Source organism: Leiobunum rupestre, chromosome 4 (genome assembly GCF_980474605.1).
Source record: "Leiobunum rupestre chromosome 4, qqLeiRupe1.1.hap1, whole genome shotgun sequence".
Lineage (NCBI taxonomy): Eukaryota > Metazoa > Arthropoda > Arachnida > Opiliones > Sclerosomatidae > Leiobunum > Leiobunum rupestre.
The window spans coordinates 36,016,506-36,035,100 of record NC_143387.1 but is presented as its reverse complement, the minus strand read 5'-3'; the positions used below and the strand labels follow the sequence as shown (position 1 = coordinate 36,035,100).

General features: G+C 36.4%; 5 protein-coding genes across 6 annotated transcripts; 3 read left to right on the top strand and 2 right to left on the bottom strand.

Annotated features, from left to right (window-relative positions):
- Positions 1–41: 41 nt before the first annotated feature.
- LOC149947590 (uncharacterized) lies at positions 42–3,574 on the top strand. The gene is made up of 9 exons (XM_090174051.1): positions 42–215; positions 313–409; positions 718–856; positions 925–1,164; positions 1,235–1,459; positions 1,535–1,690; positions 2,195–2,278; positions 2,943–3,066; positions 3,121–3,574. The coding sequence occupies exons 1-9, from the start codon at positions 191–193 to the stop codon at positions 3,468–3,470; spliced, it is 1,440 nt and encodes a 479-aa protein (XP_090030177.1). The 5' UTR covers positions 42–190; the 3' UTR covers positions 3,471–3,574.
- Positions 3,575–3,902: 328 nt separating this feature from the next.
- RfC38 (replication factor C subunit RfC38) lies at positions 3,903–5,534 on the bottom strand. The gene is made up of 8 exons (XM_090171299.1): positions 5,346–5,534; positions 5,079–5,284; positions 4,923–5,020; positions 4,675–4,856; positions 4,479–4,615; positions 4,315–4,413; positions 4,189–4,258; positions 3,903–4,125 (listed from the first exon to the last, which is right to left on the bottom strand). Exons 1-8 carry the CDS (start codon positions 5,430–5,432, stop codon positions 3,937–3,939), a joined length of 1,068 nt encoding a protein of 355 aa, XP_090027425.1. The 5' UTR covers positions 5,433–5,534; the 3' UTR covers positions 3,903–3,936.
- Positions 5,535–8,982: 3,448 nt separating this feature from the next.
- On the top strand, positions 8,983–11,065 carry LOC149947588 (chitinase-3-like protein 2; the record flags this gene model as incomplete). Its single annotated transcript, XM_090170913.1, has 6 exons — positions 8,983–9,095; positions 9,155–9,539; positions 9,599–9,862; positions 9,920–10,147; positions 10,216–10,401; positions 10,784–11,065. Coding segments are annotated over 6 exons (1,458 nt in total), but the record flags the coding sequence as incomplete, so codon positions are not given.
- A 2,613-nt stretch (positions 11,066–13,678) lies between these two features.
- Positions 13,679–15,340, top strand: LOC149947587 (uncharacterized). Its single transcript, XM_090170911.1, has 2 exons — positions 13,679–13,717; positions 13,796–15,340. The coding sequence occupies exons 1-2, from the start codon at positions 13,679–13,681 to the stop codon at positions 15,338–15,340; spliced, it is 1,584 nt and encodes a 527-aa protein (XP_090027037.1).
- Positions 15,341–17,145: 1,805 nt separating this feature from the next.
- On the bottom strand, positions 17,146–18,576 carry Roc1a (Regulator of cullins 1a). 2 transcript variants are annotated; one of them, XM_090172035.1, is made up of 6 exons: positions 18,414–18,575; positions 18,035–18,062; positions 17,916–17,966; positions 17,549–17,619; positions 17,384–17,469; positions 17,146–17,299 (listed from the first exon to the last, which is right to left on the bottom strand). In XM_090172035.1, the coding sequence occupies exons 1-6, from the start codon at positions 18,531–18,533 to the stop codon at positions 17,287–17,289; spliced, it is 369 nt and encodes a 122-aa protein (XP_090028161.1). In that variant the 5' UTR covers positions 18,534–18,575; the 3' UTR covers positions 17,146–17,286. The 2 variants fall into 2 exon arrangements, with proteins under 2 accessions (XP_090028161.1, XP_090028162.1); XM_090172036.1 differs by lacking the exon at positions 17,146–17,299 and having other exon boundaries at positions 17,380–17,469; positions 18,414–18,576.
- Positions 18,577–18,595: the final 19 nt, after the last annotated feature.

Here is an 18,595-nt window from a genome sequence, read left to right as displayed (position 1 = left end):
TTTGCTGCCATCTATATATATATTATAGAAGCGTTATCTCTTGCTAGGAATCGGCGACGGTTTATAAATATTTCTCCGCGACTGCGGTAACAGTGAATCAAGGACGAAGCAGGTGTAGGAATTGAAATTGAAAATGTAATTAAAATTAAATGTAAATTTTTAGCAATAACAACAAAAGCATTAAAAAAAAATGTGGAGTTTTCTCCGAAAAAGAGGTAAGTGCGGCTTTAATAAAAATAAACAATAATTTCAATCAACCAAATGAAATTGAAATGATAATGCACGTTTATTATTATTATTGTTGTTTTACAGTAACATCTTTGCTAGTACAAAGGCAGTTGATAAATGATTCAAGTTCAATAACAAGACACAAAAAGACCTTTGAAGATTTAACAAAAACACCGACAAAGTAAATTGCGCCAGGGGTGTATTGATTCCACAGATTTACCAATTGCACCTTTCAATCAATGTTCCCTTTAATTTCTTGTACCAGCTGTGCTCCAAGTAAATTTTGGCATAGAAAAAATGTGCAACTAGTACTAGGAAAAGCTTGGAAAGTTCTTATGTATGCTCCATTTTTTTCCTGCGCAGTTGCTGTTGAATTTATACACCTTAAATATCCAAACTGTTACTTTCACTGACATTGAGCATTAATACTCCATAAAAGTGTATTATGACGACCACAATTATTAAAGTTATTTATTAATTTTAATATAGTCAGTTAATTCAATGCTCAAGGACTTCAGAGGAAAAGGGTGAAGGGAATTATAATAATAAAAAGAGAAAGACCTGTAATGGACAACAGGATTTTCACCCACAGTATGATTGTTCACTACTAGAAACTGTTGGATGGGTGGTGAGACAAGCCTTAATTTTTAACTACAAATAATTATGAATTAATAAATAATAATTTTCTCATTATAGGGAACTGCTCTAGCCATTGGCCTAAACTTCAAATTATGTCATAAAGTACCAGTTGACAGAGATAAGCTCTGTCAAAAACCATTCCTATGCCAAGGATTTACCAACTTTCTCTGGGGTGTTGTGTCAGCTCTGCCCACAAAAACCGTTACAAAATTAGCTTTACCTGAGACTTCCATTACAGCTTCCTTAAATAATCCATTTGATGATCAATATTCTACATCTTCAAAAGCTAGTCCACAGGTTTTAAGATTACTTTGTCATTACTGTATTTGCTGAATTGAAAATTATCTTAACATTCCAAATTACACAGCCTATTTTAGATAGCATAAATGTAACTAAGAAAGAATTGGAAGCCATATCCCAGGAATATTTTGGCCATTTAGAAACAATAGCTGGACTAGAAGCCATTGAAAAAGACAGTAAAAAAGGGTTATTTCATTTTGAAGAAGGGAGCAGACTAGGAAATGCAAAAGCTCATTTTAACTTGGGGGTATGCTATGAAACAGGACAAGGTACCGTTATTGACTTTGAAAAAGTAATCATTTCAATATACGTTGAAGTTTCCTGTAAAAAAAATTTCAATGGTTTATGTATCTATATTTTTATATAGGCCGCTTTTCATTACGGAGAAGCCTCAAAAGCTAATCACCCAATGGCCACGTACAATTTAGGTGTATTCTGTTTAGAAGGAAAGGAAAAGTTACCCCAAAATGTTGAAAAGGGATTAAAGCTAATTGAAAGAGCAGCAACTTTAGGTTTAAAAGAGGTAATAATACAGGGTGCCACATTGCCCCTTTGGAACAACCTGTGCTTCACAGTAAGTTTGAAGGAATACACTATGTGGTATGAATGAAGATGGGTGTAAATGATGAAAGAAGCCTTGTTTGTATGGTGAAAATTGATTCTCAAAAACGTATAATACTGCCATGTTACTGGGAAGCATAGGATCGTCTAAGGGGCAATGCAGCTAACAGTATGCTAGCAATCAAGGAGTGATCACCAACTAAAATTTATCTGTCATTTTGTTGAATCTTTGTTAATGTGGGGTTATCTTTGTGGCACGAGATCCTTATGTTCAATTTGATTCTGGATTCTAGAAGGACTGTGTAAATACTTGGAAAAATCAATTGTTTTCATATTGCAATTACCTTTCTTAAATATCTGAATATTAACCATCTAAGTTATGCAACTAAATAACATCAGGGACATAGCAGATGATAATTCTTATTAGCATTATTGATACCTGATATTACTTATTGTTGTTTCATAGGCAAAAACTTACATGGGAATTTATTTCTTTGAAAAATCAAACTGGAATAGGGCTTTTCCCTTACTAAAAGAAGCCAGCACAGAGGTAAACTAAAAAATCTCGATTATATTATTTTATATTATAAGGGAGTTTAAAAATGATAAAATAAAAATTTCACTGATTTCTGTTTCCTAATAATGAAAAGAAATATATATACCGGAGGGCCGCTACACTCACAAGGAGACGACAAGAGGTGATAATCACCGATTTTGTTCAATCTTGAGTATAGTGTACACCTCCAAGTACCTTAAAAAACCTGCAAGGGAAAAGCTGTGATGGGCTTTCGTTTTGCCATGGCAATCGAAAACGTTTTTGACAACATGATTTGGAATTATTTCCATTGAAAATAACATAGGAATCTGAAGGATTTATAGGGCCCTGTGAAACCTTTTAAAAAATGAAAAATACATTTAAATTGATTTTAAAAATTTTATTTAATCAAGTTTAAATGCAATTTGGTCAATTGGGGGACCCTTAAAATCCTTCAGATTCCCATGTTATTTTCAATGCAACTTTTCCGTTGCAGGGTTTTCAAGTTACATGGAGGTGTGTACATTATACCTGAGTTTGAACAAAATCTGTGATTATCACCTCGGGTCCTTGTCAGTCTTGCCCATGAATTTTGCCCTAGGCCGTAAAACCTCTAAGCACGGCCATGCTTCTGATATTACATAGTTCTTTTGCTTAAATAATTATTTTACACTTCTAGGATTCTGAAGCTCAGTATTATCTTTCATGTTGTTATAAATATGGTTTAGGAGTTCAATCAAATGCAGAATTATCCGAAAAATATTTCAATTTATCATCAGCTTCTGGATTTGACCAATGCATTGGTAAAATAACAACCTTACATATTATTCTTATTTTTATTAATTTATTTCCCATAGATTGGATGTGTCACACAAATGAGGAAAGTACTAGTATGGATAAGCCTGCAATGAATTCCCTAAATTCCGAGCAATTTAATTTACCTAGCCAGTCTAGTTTGCATACTTCAATCTCATCACCTGAACTTTCACCCAATAATCACAGCAATAAGAAAATTGTGTATGATTTAGCAATATCCCGATATTTGGATATTATATTACCTAAAATGCAGAATGAGCCAAATGTTAGCTTCACATTAGGAGATACTTTAGACAGTGACATCAACAATTTAGAGTTTTTATCATTACGTGACAAATTGGATAATAACTTGACTTTAAGTGAAGTAAATAACATCGTGTTTGTTAGGTAAATATTGAAACTGGTATATTAATACAAATGGTATCAGTAGTAATTTAAGGAATTTTTATTTGTTAATTGCTTAAATTTTTGGTTTTAATAAAAAAATTAAAAGAATCTTGAAGCATCTCCTAAAATCTGCCCCCAACCTTTTTTTCAATGACAGATTTGAAAGTTGTTTTACAAATCAAGCAACGTATAGCTTTAACAAGGCTGCCCTTATAATTCTTGTCTATGCTAAAATAACATTGTTAATGAAGTCTCTTGTATAGGGTGACATTACCTACGTTTTTCATATCATAGCTGGCGGTAGTAGTTGGTCAAATTGAAATAACATTATTGACCACAGGATATTTAATCTGAACAGGAAGATTTTTCTTGTCCTAGTTCCCAATGAACCAAAAATAATAATGCAAGGCATAATATATATATCAAAATTCTGCATTTATTAGATTCCAAAAGTATTCAAATTGGTAAAATTAGAAAAAATCTCCCATTGCATCTTCCAAAGATTTCTTGTAAATTGCCATGAACTTGGCAACAAAAGCTTCCAAATGGAAAATAGCTTTATTACCGAGTTGCAATCTATGTTCATAATAAGCAGCTAATTGGGTGATCTGACTCTTAAGTTCGCCATCGCAATTAGTCAGCGTTTCTCTTAATAACCCCTATAAAAAGACATTACTAATATTCAAAAAAGTGGTAATAGTAAAATGTAATAAGAAAAACACCTTAAAAATTATATCACAAGGAATTAAATGAGAAAGCAACTCGTACAATCTCCCTCGAACTTCGAAAAGCCTAATTAAATAATAGGTTAATTAAATAATATCTTCTTATTGACTAAAACAAAAGACCTTCTTGGACTTTGTTCTTGAACAATCATCTTCGCAGTCTCTGCTAAAAATATTTCCCAGTCAGGAATTGCAATTTCTTGATCCGGTACAAAGGGGTACCTAAAATAATTTTATCATTGAGGATATAAAAATGGACTAAACTTTTGATATGGAAGATTAAGCACCTTTGTACTTTACAAGCTTCACACATCAATAATGCCCTTCTTAAATTTCTCTTACTAGCTTCAGCAATTCTATATGCTAGTTCGGGGGGAATAGAAAGACTCTCCTTTTTGCACACATTTTGTATAACTCCACTTATCTATTTTGAATTCATCATTTATATAAAAACTACACATGTGATAGAAACAAAATAGTTACCTCTGCATGAGTTGGAGCTGGCACTCTAATAGCTAAACACCTACTCCTAATTGCCGGTATTACTTTGCTGGAAGAATTACAGCAAAGTATAAGACGACAAGTTGCAGAATACTTCTCCATCGTTCGACGCAATGCATGCTGAGCATCTTTAGTTAGTTTGTCTACTTCCATTAGTACAACCACTAATAATAAACAACCTGCTATTAGGTTTACTATAACAACCATTGGACAATATTGTTCTGGCTAACCTTTGAATTCTCTTTGGGTATTTGAATCTAGTTGTTGAGTTTGGGCGACAGTTTTAAGAACATCTTGTATAACTACTCTGTCATAAATACCAACATCACTGAAATAAAGAGTGTGTTAATTTCTTCTCTACATGATTCTGAAAATGTACATCACACCTTGGATTTACTTCGATATGATAATTGCTAGCAATAGCAACAATTTCTATTTTTCGTTTGGATGGTGTTGTAAAATTGTGATGCTCAATTCGCAATTTCTCTACCCCAGGACCATATAATTCTCGCAGAATGCACATAATTCTGGTTTTTTTACCTGCTCCTGATGGCCCATAAACCAAAAAATGTGGAAAATCACCCCCTTGAACCTACATGTTTTAAAATTATTTACCTATGTATTAAAATTAACAATTAAATGTTCAGACGTACAAGTTTTTTTAGTTGAACAGCTTGATCCTTATGGTAATCCAACTTTCCTAAAGTATTTGGCCTATATTTATCAACCCATAAACTCATTTTGGATAGTATAACTAACTAACTTTATCAATTAAAAATTATTGCTAAAAGTCCTAAAATGTTGAGCGATCATCAGCGATGTGTGCATAAAACTTGCCGCCAAATTTACCGCTGTCACAGTCCCTGATAGATGGCGCAGCTTGTCGTTTGACTTTGTGTGAAATTTAACGTAGATAATCCATCGACAAACTACCTCCTAGTTTAATATGTCAAAAAAAAGCTACCTGGTTAAAAGGAATCACTTGTTGCATAACATACAGTGAAAAGTTTTCATTATTTCAACACGCAACACATAAACAGTAACTTGCAGGTCCTGGCTATCTGGGGGATTTCCTTTAATATGTTTTATTGAAGGGCCTATTGCCTAATTAAATACGATTTGGGAATGCTCACCCGCGATTTTTGTGAACTTTTAAACACGTTTTACGCACTTGAACTCTGATAATAGGCGATTCATTAAAATTTTTCAAGGAAATCGCCAAGTAATATTTCCCAGAGACAGGACCTGAAAATTTTTCACCTGTACGGTATGTAACAAGTGTTCCCTTTTAACCAGGTAGCTATTTAGACCTAAAATTTGACGTGGAACACCTTTCTAAAGTCACGTTCACACTAGAGCCTAAAACCCAGTTTAGGTCGGTTTGAATGCCAGTTTTGACCGCCTACGATAATTCCTGGTTCACACGCGCGAAATCGCTTCACCCCAGTTTGCTTATAGCCAAGGCTTAACGTCATTTCAAATTATGACCATAATTTTTAAAATACTAAAATTTATCCCAAAACAATTAGTTAATCGTATTTACTATATATACAGTAATATTATTTGACATTATTTAGAATTTCATATAATAATTGAAACCAACTTTGTACCTTTAAGAGTTCTCGAAATAAATTTTGAATGACCTTGAAGACGTGGTTCAAGGTCATTAAAAGTTTCCGTTTCTAATGCACGAGCTACGTGACCTGAAAATTTCAAATCAGTACTACAATTAAATTTTGATTTATTAGCACTCGATCGTTTTTTTTTGTTTACACCTTGTATAGGTGAAAGAGGTTGTTATTTTTTATGAATATACCACGGCGCTAACTCCGACTCTTTCCCCGAGAAACGTCGATTTCTCAACGGCACTCGGAACTACATAAAAATTTAATTGATTGGTTTTTCCATTGGTATTAATTCCCTATATGTAACCATTGTAGTGCCCCACCACGGACTGAGTACCCACGAAAAGTTAATTTATCCTCAACCTCTGTAGCAAATCAGAGTCGGGCTGACGTCGGCGGCAGACGTAATTCGCGGAGTCGGGTAGACATTGGCCCACTGCACTATTTATGGTCGAAATGTCCTACTTGATTTAGGGTCGGCCCGACGTCGTATGTTCGACTTCTGCCGACTCTAAAGGTGCGTCTTATGTACTCCGAAACCTCGGTGGGCCGACTTGGTAATAAGTCTTATTTTCGACCCAAATATTACTTAAAGCATATGTAACATAATTACTCCTAAGTATGCCACTATCTCTATTTCTTCACTAACGGTTTGTTTCACAGATATTGCGTCATCCGTCATATTTGACGTCATCGAATCTCAAATGCTGATTATGCCGTCGCGCAATTAGCTCTACTTCTAATAAACCGACGGCCATTGTTTTAATAAACAAACCGGTTTGTGCCATAGAAATCTCATAGGTAACTAGAATGCTGCCGTGTAACTGGCAAATGGGCCAAACGCCGTGGCAGACGATAGCCAGATCTCAGCCAATCAGAGCTCAAAGAGTGGTTCTGCCAAGAATTTAATGTCACCAGAGAGAATGACGTCCCCTATCTCCCGCTATAGTAGCGGATCCAAGGAGGATTATTATCCTCCTTGGCGGAACCACTCTACGGCCTCTCATTGGCTGAAGGTTCAAGGCGAACTGGCTTCAAGCTCGGCCGTAGGCGGCAGCATTCTAGTTACCTATGAGATTTCTATGGTTTGTGCAACCAAGGCTTAGGAGGTAAATTGAACTACAATATACTGTCAAGTGCTGTTAATGCAATTAATGAAGTTTTCGGAGACTCAGGTTCTAAAAAAATAATGCATTGTCAAATAAAAGAAGCAGGTTTATTGAAAAAATAGTTGAAATTCGGTTATTTAACTTCATTCGCACAAACCGAGCGAGTTTATGAATTTCAATTTAGCTACATTGGGCTGACTAAAATTTCGACGCAAAAAATTCCTTCTCAATTTAGAAATAGATTAAGACTTTTTCGGTCGGCTTTTGGTCATGGACCTAAAACCGACTTTTCGACCCAAGACCGACCTGTAACCGACTCCCGTGTGCTACAGGGGAACGTCATGCGATAAAAATTTGATTGATGCGTCGTTCGATCCTTTTTTTTATTTAAGAAGTTGTTCGATCGGAATTAGTTTATTTTATTTAACCATGTCAGTGCTAAACAATTTGGGTTATCGGAGAATGCAGGAAATTGGGCACTTGATTTCCCTGAAACCATTTGCACATAAATTGAAAGTCAAATCAAATGAATCGAAAGGGAATTTCGAGCCCTAGTGATCGCAGTTGTTGCTCTTGAGAGGTAACAGCAGAGATCTCTGGTAACAGGGCTAATCGAAGTTAGAGTCAGGGTCGGATTAATCAGTTTCACCCCGGGGCAACCTCAGTGAGCGCCCACAAATGAGCATCCCGTTCAGTGGCGGCGGAAAAGGGGGTTACAGGGGTACTTTGTACCCTCCTAGATTTTAAGCGGGGGGTACAATCAATGTATTTGTACCCCCAAAATTTCCCTTACAAAAATTTCTTAAACCAGATTTTGGTCAATAATTTTTCAAAACCCTCAGAATAATTATATTATTATTATATAAATAATATATTATATCCTACCCATGCGCACATCTATGCAGGGCACTCCTATCCATGACCTCGGCAGCATCGTCAAATGTATGGGGCCCCTTGATTTTCCATTTTCCCCTTATATAAAGATGACACTGTCGGAGATAATAGATCAATATTTAAGGGGAGGGCTCCAATAACCTGGCAGCCATTGTTGGTACACGAATCACCTGCTGTTGGTACCATTCGTAATAAATGAAAAATAACACGACATTTATATTACCTAATAGTACCAAAAAAAACTGAATTTGCCATGAATGTTTCGATATGTATTGTATAACCTTTAATTTACCAAATGTTTGTCTATAACCATCAACATTTCCAATATTGATTTTACGATAAATATTTACATCATCAGCTGCCAATTGGAAGCGAGGATATACAAACGCTTTATATCAATCGAAGACAAAAGACATTTTGTAAATACGAAACACCATAATAAAAAACCTAGAAGAATATAAATACGGATGTCGAGAAAATAGTTTCGTAGTTGCTTTTTCACACTCTACATCGAAACCGTGTCTGATTCCATTATTTTTAAAATGATATTATTCTTACCTTTCTTAGCATTGGCGTTTAGCACTGCCGACGCATCTTGCGAAGTAGGATTAACGTCTAGCGCCGTCAAAGATGATGTTTCTTGCGATACTAAATTTGGTAAAAGTGGATTTTACGCATCTCAAACCGACTGCTCCGTATTCTATATATGTTCCGAAGGAACTGCCTACAAGTTCCAGTGCTCAGCGGGAACCGTTTTCAATTCAAGGACCAATGGGTAATCAAGGTGTTCATAGCGAAAACAACATTACCTCATATTATTATTGAAAATTATAGGTGTGATTGGCCAAGAAATACTGATGATTGTCGAGGTGGATCCAATAAAGATGACAGTACAGAGGCCCCAGAACCATCGCCATCAAAAGATGGGGGACAAACTCCGACTCGAGGATGGACACCATGGACGGAACCTACTAAAGCCTCAACCGAATCGCCTATAACTTTCCGACCATTCACGCCGGATAACCAAACCGATCACGTCATGGTCTGTTACTTCACAAATTGGGCTTGGTACCGTCAGGGTACGGGAAAGTTTCTACCGGAAAACGTAGATCCGTACCTTTGCACTCATCTAAACTACGGGTTCGCCACGTTAGACAGCGAAAACCTGGTCCCGAAAATATACGATTCGTGGGCGGACTTGGACAACCTATTTTACGAAGTAGGTTGACAGTAACGTGGTTGAAAAGATCGAATATCTAATGAGAAAATATCCCACAGCGCGTAATTAAACTAAAACTGAAGAACCCCGATTTGAAGATACTGCTGTCTATAGGTGGTTGGAATGATAGCGCTGGTGACAAATATTCCCGTCTTGTCACTGATCCACTAAATAGACGTCGGTTCGTAACTGCTGCCTTAGCGTTACTGAAAAAATACGGATTCGATGGATTGGATATTGACTGGGAGTATCCAGCATGTTGGCAAGGAAATTGCGATGGCTCCGTGAAATCGGACAAGGAGAATTACGCCATATTTCTACAGGTAACGGATTTAAAAAAAAACACACAATTTCTTTTAACACGAAATATTTCTTAATAGGAGCTTCGAACCGCGTTTGACGCCCAACAACCGCGATTACTTTTAACGGCAGCTGTCTCGGCCGGTAAAGCTACTATTGACACTGCCTACGATGTTCCATCCATTTCAAAGTCTTTGGATCTTATCAACGTCATGACTTACGATTTACATGGTTCGTGGGACAAGCAAACGGGAACGAACGCGCCAATGTACTTTAGATCGGGAGATTTCATACCAGAATTCAACGTCGTAAGTCGTCATATTCTAATAGCGTTACAAAGATAATGATATAAAAATAAGTATCGTTATGATTTCAGAACTACTCTATTAACTACTGGTTAACCAAAGGAGCGGACAAAAGTAAGATCATTGTAGGAATTCCTCTATACGGTCGTTCATTTACGTTGGCTAACGTCAACGAACACGGAATTAACGCTCCTACTTACGGGCCTGGAGAGGCTGGAAGGGATACCGGATCCGGAGGATTCTTGGCCTATTACGAAGTAATTTAAAATTTTGCACGACCTTTTAGAGCTATACGCTTACCATCATACTTCCGCCATAAGTAAACGTTATTTGCTTTATTTTTGCTACGAGCAGGCTTCCGTTATTAAAAGTGGTATAAAGTTCCATATTTATGGTGAATCACCTAATTTAAGACTTCGACCACTATTAGAAACATTAGTTACGTTTCTGAATGTAGACCTTTGGTGGCATTCATCGGCTTCTACTTAATTTAGTGGTTCAGACAAATAACAGAATGCTTTGGGATAGACATTTTTAAAATGAAGATGGCGCTACTATTCAATTGTGACCTTTACTTAGGGAATCATATGAAATAGCTTATACATTTTGAACTAATAATATTTTTGATGGGTGCTTTAGATATGTCGTTACGTTAAATTTGGGGCTTGGACAAAGGTTGTGGATCAATACTCTGGACCGTACGCCTACAAGGGAAACCAATGGGTTGGCTACGACGATATTCCAACAGTCACATACAAAGCCGATTTCATAAAGAATATGGGATTAGGAGGGGCTATGGTATGGGCTTTGGATCTGGACGACTTCCACGGCGAATGCTGTAAGGAAACCAATCCTTTACTGAAAACGTTGGCAAAGTCCCTTCGAGGCTACCCGGCTCCCGATGACTTTGGCTGCGAATAGCTCGAAAATATTTGTAACTTTTAACTGAAGAATAAAAAAAATTACATACTGACTTATATTTTACTCGTAAATGGTGTAGATAATGTTTTGTCAAAAACAAGTAAATTGGTTACGATCCGGAATGAACAAGCGACGCGTATGGCTAATTAAATTTCGGAAGAACGCCAACATAATACGGTCACCTGAATGAAAGGCAATAAAAGTCGAAAGATGACTTGAGTATTAGCCTAGCTGATTATTATTATTATAAACTAGAAAACGCTCTGTGAGAACGTGTAGGAATGTACACTTAGCTTTATTGAGCCCAGATTGTTTCTCTACACGTTCTCCGCAAGTTTTTTACCTCTCCGAGGGTACTTTGTACCTTGGAGGGGTTATACAATCACCGTGTCTGTGGGTGGGTGTGTGTGTCCTGCGAAAGCGTACCCAGTTTCTTAGAATCAGGGAAAAGGTTTTTCCAAAAGCGCCTTCTTTTTGTCATTGGGTGTAGTATAATTTTTTAATCGGCCGGGATTCGAACCCGAGCCCTCTTGCTAGACAGGTGAGCGTTCTACCGCAGAACCACGGATAAAGTTACGCTTCACTGAACTCTTCCGAGGAGAGGTATATTTTGGCTTGCCAACTTGTTATAGTACACGCTTAAAGTGGCCATGTAGGGGGAGGGGAGGCGCTTGATTTTGTTTTCTTCTACAGATTAAGTCGTAAGTTTATAAGTTTTTATTCACTATAAGCACTTAAACAAAGTTACATATAAATAAAAGAAATTAGCACAAGGTTGCCAGGTAATCGGCAAGCGAAGCACCCGGGGGGAACGAGTTAAGAACGGATGCTGCGTTCCCTCTTTGAACCGCAATAGCAATTCTTTGCGTGAGAAATTCCACCGATCGCGGCTCGCCGGTAACCTCGTAAGTTGGTTTTCCAAGGCGGATTTTATACCGCGCGAAAACATTATTATCCTTGCAATTTTGCTCTCATTCGCGAATTTTTCGATTTTCTAAGCTAACTTGCCAACGAACCTCGGATTTTAGGCTTAGCTTAATTTATTTATTTTGGAGAAAAGAACTGAGTTAGTTTCCGAGAGTATGACGTTGATATTTTCGATTAAATTGACAATAGGCTCTTAAATAAAACATATTTCCTAAATCACAAAGAAGTAATATTTCCGAGTGCTTGTTGAAATAATGGAAACTTTTCACTTGTAAATAGAACGACGTGTTTTTGCTTAGCTTACAAAAAGCTATGCGATTAAAAGGAAACACTTGTTGCATACCGTAGAGGTTAAAAGTCTCCACTATTTCAACAAGCACTTAAGTAACATGCAGGTCCTGCTCTCGGAAATATTACTTATTGGCAATTTCCTTGAAGATGTTTTATTGAAGTGTTTATTGAATATTTTCAATTATTGAAGTTGAAACATTAAGCCTTTGACGTGGTATTTCTCTGCTGCTACCCCGACAGAATATTTATCTTGGTTTTATCAAAGATAATTTAAACTCGTACCCTAGATTCGAAATCACTCTCTCGCGCGTTGCCGATAGCGTTTACCCACTTCCCGCCGGAACTCAGAAAAAATTCGCTCCATGGTTTGCGGCTTACCGCAACCACGGCCAACTTCAATCACGCGCTACCGCGCTATATAGCGCGTGATCGAAGTTGGCCGTGCTGCAACCGATGGAGCCCGATTTTTCTGAGGTCACGTGCCGGAAAAGGGTAAACGCTTCGTAACAAAATCGTCAATGTGAAAGCTCTCAGTATTCGAATCTAGGGTACGAGTTTAAATTATCTTTGGTTTTATTATGTTTCTTTTGAATAATTGGCCTAATTTTTTGGTTTAAAGAATCCGATTGGTCGGTAAGCTCGGAAACTTCACATTCCTCGGCCATTTTCGCGACTAAAGAATGCATGGATTTTGCTATCGCATAAAAACCGCGATAGGTGCATTTACACAAAATAAAAGTGGCAAATATGGTTCTGCTTTTTTACAGATGGAAATGCTATAGCAGATAGCGCATGTGCCGCTGTGCAGTCTTTCTATTTATCTATCAGATAATTTACCCCCCTGAATGGCCACTTGCGTTGCCCTTTAAGCTCTTTGAGATACCTTTCCAGGACCTTTATATTCTATTCAGGGAGTGTACGAATAGCCGTCGTGACATATCTTGCTGAACATACGACCCCTAGCTGCATGTGAAAGGGAGACCTCTCTAGATACTCGAGGTGTAGGAATTGCTACTGCCTTATACTTAAGATAACCATCAATATACTAATTAAAAGTTTTTTATACGGAGGCTCAAGGCTAGCTTATCAAATTCCAAAAAAAAAACTATCTTACTATCAGAATTTTTTATAGGGTTGTATTTAAAAGCGAAAATCATTTAACATATTGTTTCGCCGCAAAGCAGAATGTCTAACCACGAAGCGCTTCGTACTATATTAAAAAAGGACGCGTTATATTTTCAGTTGCTAGAAACTCAAGATTATTTCGAGAAATCTTTAAGAAAGGCGCAATATTCCTCTATGAGAAGATTAATTTCATGTTTGGTAAACGAAAGATTTATGACAGGGAACGTTTTTCACCTGGACGTAGCAAATAAGACTGAAAAGTTTTTACGAATGACAATAAATCAACCAGGAGAACGTGAACAAAACGAGGTAACCGCATTTATCCACTTCTAAATTGCATCTTTAGTAAAAGTTTAATAACCACGAACTAAGCCTGGTATTAAATAGTTTATAGCTTATTTCTTACAACTACTTGACGAACCTTTTACTGAAAACGGGAGAGTCACTCATTTGGATCCAGATGAATGCGGTCCCACCGTTCTCGAAGAATCTGCGACTGGAGATACTATTGAAATTCTGGATCCGGTACACATCGCTCGAAAGGTTATTCTAGGATCAAACGTAACTATTGATGAAAATCAGCAAGTTTGCGACGAACTGAGCAACTCTGTACAACGTCAGCTGCACATGTACCTGAACCCACCAAATGATCCGTCGCTGTCTTCCAGCATTATCGAATGGGAGCAGAGTCTCGTTGAAGGTCACGCTACCCACCCGATGCATCGTACCGTTTACGCTGTACCTCCAATGGCCAATATTCTTCCATCCACTAATATCTTCGAAACTACTATAAACTTTCTAGCTGTCGAGAAGGATACCATGAGTACTGTGGGACCCTTCGAAGAACATATGCGCACCTACCTATCGCGTTTAAATATAAATTTTGAAATACCAAATATTGAAAACTACCTTATTTTCCCCATTCACAGTTTGCAGTTACCGAATATAATACTCTATTTTCGAGAAAATGTTAGGCTATTGCCATTTACGACTAGCGCAAAAGCTCAGGCGTCCCTAAGAACATTGAACCTCGACCACTACCCTGAGTTCTGTTTGAAATTGTCATTGGGAGTTGTGACCACGTCCTCTAAAAGAACAATAACACCCTGGACAGGATATCTCGGCCCTCATTTGAAAACTATATTAGATACGATAGTTAAGGACAAGGATAGGCTGATAGTAGCTAATGAAGTGGCGAGTGCCTTTTCCAATCACCCAGATTTTCACGTTGCTAAAAACATGGCTGCCATTTTTAGAGAAAGCTCAGAATCCCTGGCAAAGGGCCGTAGTGAATCCGTTATCCCATGCATGGCATTAACAGAGCTTAACCGTAAAGGTATACCCAGAGTTTGCGAAGTTTTCAATTTGATAACAGCTTCGGAGAAAATCACCTGGCTTAGGTCGTACGTTAAAGTGTTAATGGACGTCTTAATACCACCCTTGGTCGAACACGGATTCTCGTTCGAAGGGCATGCTCAAAACATGCTGCTTAGAGTAGATAAAAATACCGGCGAAATAAAAGGATTTATCGTCAGGGATTTCGGTGGAGTAAAAGTTCACCAGGAAACTCTTATCAAAACAACCGGGCTGCTAATGGACGTAATACGTGAAGGTGGTTTCGCAGAAGCCGACAATTTGGAAAGCGTGAATCACGTCGCTTACCATACACTTATTCAATGCCACCTTAACAGGTTAGTTAGGGCATTAGACTTACATTACGGAGGCGAAGGATGGGTTGTCGTTCGGAAAATTATCCAAGAATTGCGCGAGACAATTGCTGACACATCTCCGAATTATCAGCTTTTCCGCGACTGGTTGGATTGCGTAACTACATACCAGAAATGTTTCATCAAAATGAAACTGGAATCGCTAGAACGGGATTATTTGTATCTAACCGGGCCAAATCTTTTATACAATCGTGGATATCAGTAGTTGATTTTTTTGTTTTTTTTTTAAGAGTGGTAATTTGACTCGGCTATTAACACTACCCGATATTAAAATATTAATTCCAACGACGTTCAGTAAGTGCTTTAAGCGAAACGTTTTTATAATAATTCCTATTCTTTAATTTAATATTTCGGCCAGCCCTCAGGCCACCATGGCGCGCTAACGGATCCTATCATCAATAGGCCCTTCAATAAGAAGTCTTCAAGGTAATCGCCAAGAACGAATATATCCGAGAGCTATGATCTGCCAGTTACTGTTTATTTGGTGCTTGTTGAAATAATGAAAACCTTTCACCTGTACGGTGTTTCCTTTTAACCATTTAGCTTTTTCTGACATATTAAAGTTGGGCAAAAACAGGACGTTCTGTTTACAGGTGAATAGTTTCCATTATTTCAACAAGCACCAAATAAACAGTAACTTGCAGGTCATGGCTTTCGGAAATATTACTTTTTAGCGATTTCCTTGAAGATATTTTATTGAAGGGTATATTTACACTATTGTAGAGTTCCCGCTCATATCATTAGATTCATTACTCGCCTTTACATTGTTTACTAACAGCTATACGTAGGCTACGAGCTATATAACAAGTCCTATTCTCGAAAAATGGGTAGTTCAGTAGATAAAGGCCGGATATCTATAAAACTTGGTTTATTAAACCAAAGATTATTTTCCCAATTTTTTTCAGTATCAAAAGTTTACAACGGTTTATTAAATAAAGTTTAAATCCAGTTTTATATGCCTTGTCTGAAAAGTGTATCAGCCTGTGTTCGGCTCGTGTGTCGAATATTATATTCCCTTTAAGAGCCTTTTCTCGATACGGAAGACTTCTTAGTCCTAATTACTTTTCTCTGGTCACTCGCCGATCTTTCCCATTTTGTAAAAAAGGGCAGTGTACAAGGAGAACATTGCGAACGGAAGGTCACTATACTTTTATCATACTTTGGTTAATCATGTCACGATTGAAATTCACTAACTTGACACAAGGGAGGAGGAGGGGGGGGGGTGACGCAAAGCTTTTCGTAAAATTAATTATTTCATTCTCGGTTTAACATTTTAATCGTGATTTAAACATTTCATCATTATATAATACATAATTAAATGTATTTAATCATTATATCATACCTTTAACCCTGATATAATCCATTTACTAATATTAAACGTGACGTAGTCATTTAAGGGTGTAATAAGGGGTTGAAAACACTGAAACTGTCAAGCAACGACATGAAGCATTTTTAGCCATCTGTTTCTTACGTAGAAATTATTAATGACATTCTTATGTGTAAATTTTCATTTGTATTTAATTTTACAGCCCCCTGATTTTTATGTCTAATCGTGACTGTACAGTTGCAATTATCATTGCTTATGATAATTTTGGGATAGAAATATCTTGGAAATTTACCACTACAGTTTAAAAGACTAATTCTATAACTAAGTAACAAATTTAACAAATGAAGTATTCTCATTCTACACGTAATATCAATTTCTCACATTATAAAGATAAAATATCTTAATACCGCCGCCAAAAGTTAATGTACATGGTAATTCTAGTAAGCTATAAAATCACTAAGACAATGTTAGATACAGCCCTTTTTCTAACAAAGTTTGCATATTGAAATCATTTAAATTATCTAATAGCTCAACTTTCACTCTCATGTAACCTGCTTTAAATAGTACTTAGTTATTTCTAACTTAGCATATAGGTCTATTCCCATGAACCAGCCAAGCTGCTATTAAAATCACATTCTGCTAGCCTAAAATTAAACCTAATGCTCTAACTGAAAAAATAAGTATTCAAATATTAATACCATTTTAATTAAAAATAAACACAGCAAGAAAATAGCAAAACATTGTATTAACTTTTTACAATTTTATACGTGGTTAAAAAAATGGTGTCTGTTGAAAGAACTTGAAAGCTTATAAACAATGGTTTTTTAATGCCCATACCTACAATAAAAATTATGAATAAAATAATAAAAACACTTTTTCTTAATATAATTTTAACTTAGAAACTTAATTCTTGGAACTTACTTTTGGAATTCCCACTCTCTGTTATCCAAAGGGCACACTTGACGAGTTTTTAACCATCGAGATATACAGTGGAAATGAAATGCATGCTGCAATCAAAATGTATTACATAAATAATGGTTGTTAAATACAAGGAATTCCAGCAATTGAAATTCTGAATATCCTTACATTGCAAACACCCCATGCTACTGTACATTCCTCGCTAGTGGATGAAGCTTGATTTGCTTGACATTCAATACCTGCAGCATCAACACATAATTTGGTTAAGATACCTTATCTCTTAAATAAAGTACCCACTGAGAGTGAAGAAATTAAATAATACTATACTCATGGCTTTGTTTAATAGGTTTTGGCACTTAAATTGTCAAAAAAAAACAAAACAAATAGGTTAACAGTTATTTAAAACAACAGTAAGATGAAAATGGGTCGATATTTAAATATGCCAATTCTCTTATAAATCATATAGCGTAGAGCTCAGAGTTTAGTAAGTTTAATTACTTATCATGACAATGCTATATCGAATAAAATTTATTACATAAATCCATAATGTGGTTACGGCAAATTGCGCAGTTGTCAACAACAATATCTATAAAAAGTTAATAAAAATGTGGAAAAGTCGCATCTAAATGGAAATTAATATTTAATAATTCTCACCCCAAGCCCACAATGCAACAGCATTCCACTGCAAAATAAACAGTATAGCCTGTTACACACTTATTTTAAGATTTTTGTTGACACTGGAAGATATATTTTATCCTATACATAACCAATAGTAGCTAATGTACAATGAATTATCATTGTATGAATAAGTGTTATCGTTATATATAACTTATGCAATGAACTAAAAGATATCGGTGGTTCACAACAATTATACTGGTTACTATTTACTAAACGGTTAAACTGTACAATGTATAGGTCTGGTACAGTGATTATGAATTTTTGATTCTTTGAAGCTCTTGTGACCAAGGCTTACAAATATAACTTTAGCAATGTTTCTTAATATATGTATACGTAGATATTGTTTTATAATTACCTTCTTGACTTCGAATCGTTTCTTATCACCTCTAGAAGTACTAGTTGAAGTAGGTAAATCAATTTGTTCACTTTCTACATCATCGTCTACGTCCATAGCTGCTCCACTTCCCGATGCCATTTTTAGAAATAGAACAATGATAAACGGAAGACTGTCAAATTCACAAATGACAGTCACTCTTA

Excerpts from the sequence above, each read along its gene's own strand:
- LOC149947587 (XM_090170911.1), top strand. The coding sequence starts at position 13,679 with ATGACAATAAATCAACCAGGAGAACGTGAACAAAACGAG. Across the intron at positions 13,718-13,795 it reads GAGAACGTGAACAAAACGAG|TTTATAGCTTATTTCTTACA; the intron begins GTAACCGCATTT and ends GGTATTAAATAG.
- LOC149947590 (XM_090174051.1), top strand. The coding sequence starts at position 191 with ATGTGGAGTTTTCTCCGAAAAAGAG. Across the intron at positions 410-717 it reads TTAACAAAAACACCGACAAA|TCAGTTAATTCAATGCTCAA; the intron begins GTAAATTGCGCC and ends ATTTTAATATAG. Across the intron at positions 857-924 it reads TAGAAACTGTTGGATGGGTG|GGAACTGCTCTAGCCATTGG; the intron begins GTGAGACAAGCC and ends TTCTCATTATAG.
- Roc1a (XM_090172035.1), bottom strand. The coding sequence starts at position 18,533 with ATGGCATCGGGAAGTGGAGCAGCTATGGACGTAGACGATGATGTAGAA. Across the intron at positions 17,967-18,034 it reads TGTTGCATTGTGGGCTTGGG|ATATTGTTGTTGACAACTGC; the intron begins GTGAGAATTATT and ends AACTTTTTATAG. Across the intron at positions 17,470-17,548 it reads TAGCATGGGGTGTTTGCAAT|CATGCATTTCATTTCCACTG; the intron begins GTAAGGATATTC and ends TTTTGATTGCAG.
- RfC38 (XM_090171299.1), bottom strand. The coding sequence starts at position 5,432 with ATGAGTTTATGGGTTGATAAATATAGGCCAAATACTTTAGGAAAGTTG. Across the intron at positions 4,857-4,922 it reads TACCCAAAGAGAATTCAAAG|TGGTTGTACTAATGGAAGTA; the intron begins GTTAGCCAGAAC and ends GTTTATTATTAG. Across the intron at positions 4,414-4,478 it reads GAAGCTTGTAAAGTACAAAG|GTACCCCTTTGTACCGGATC; the intron begins GTGCTTAATCTT and ends AAATTATTTTAG.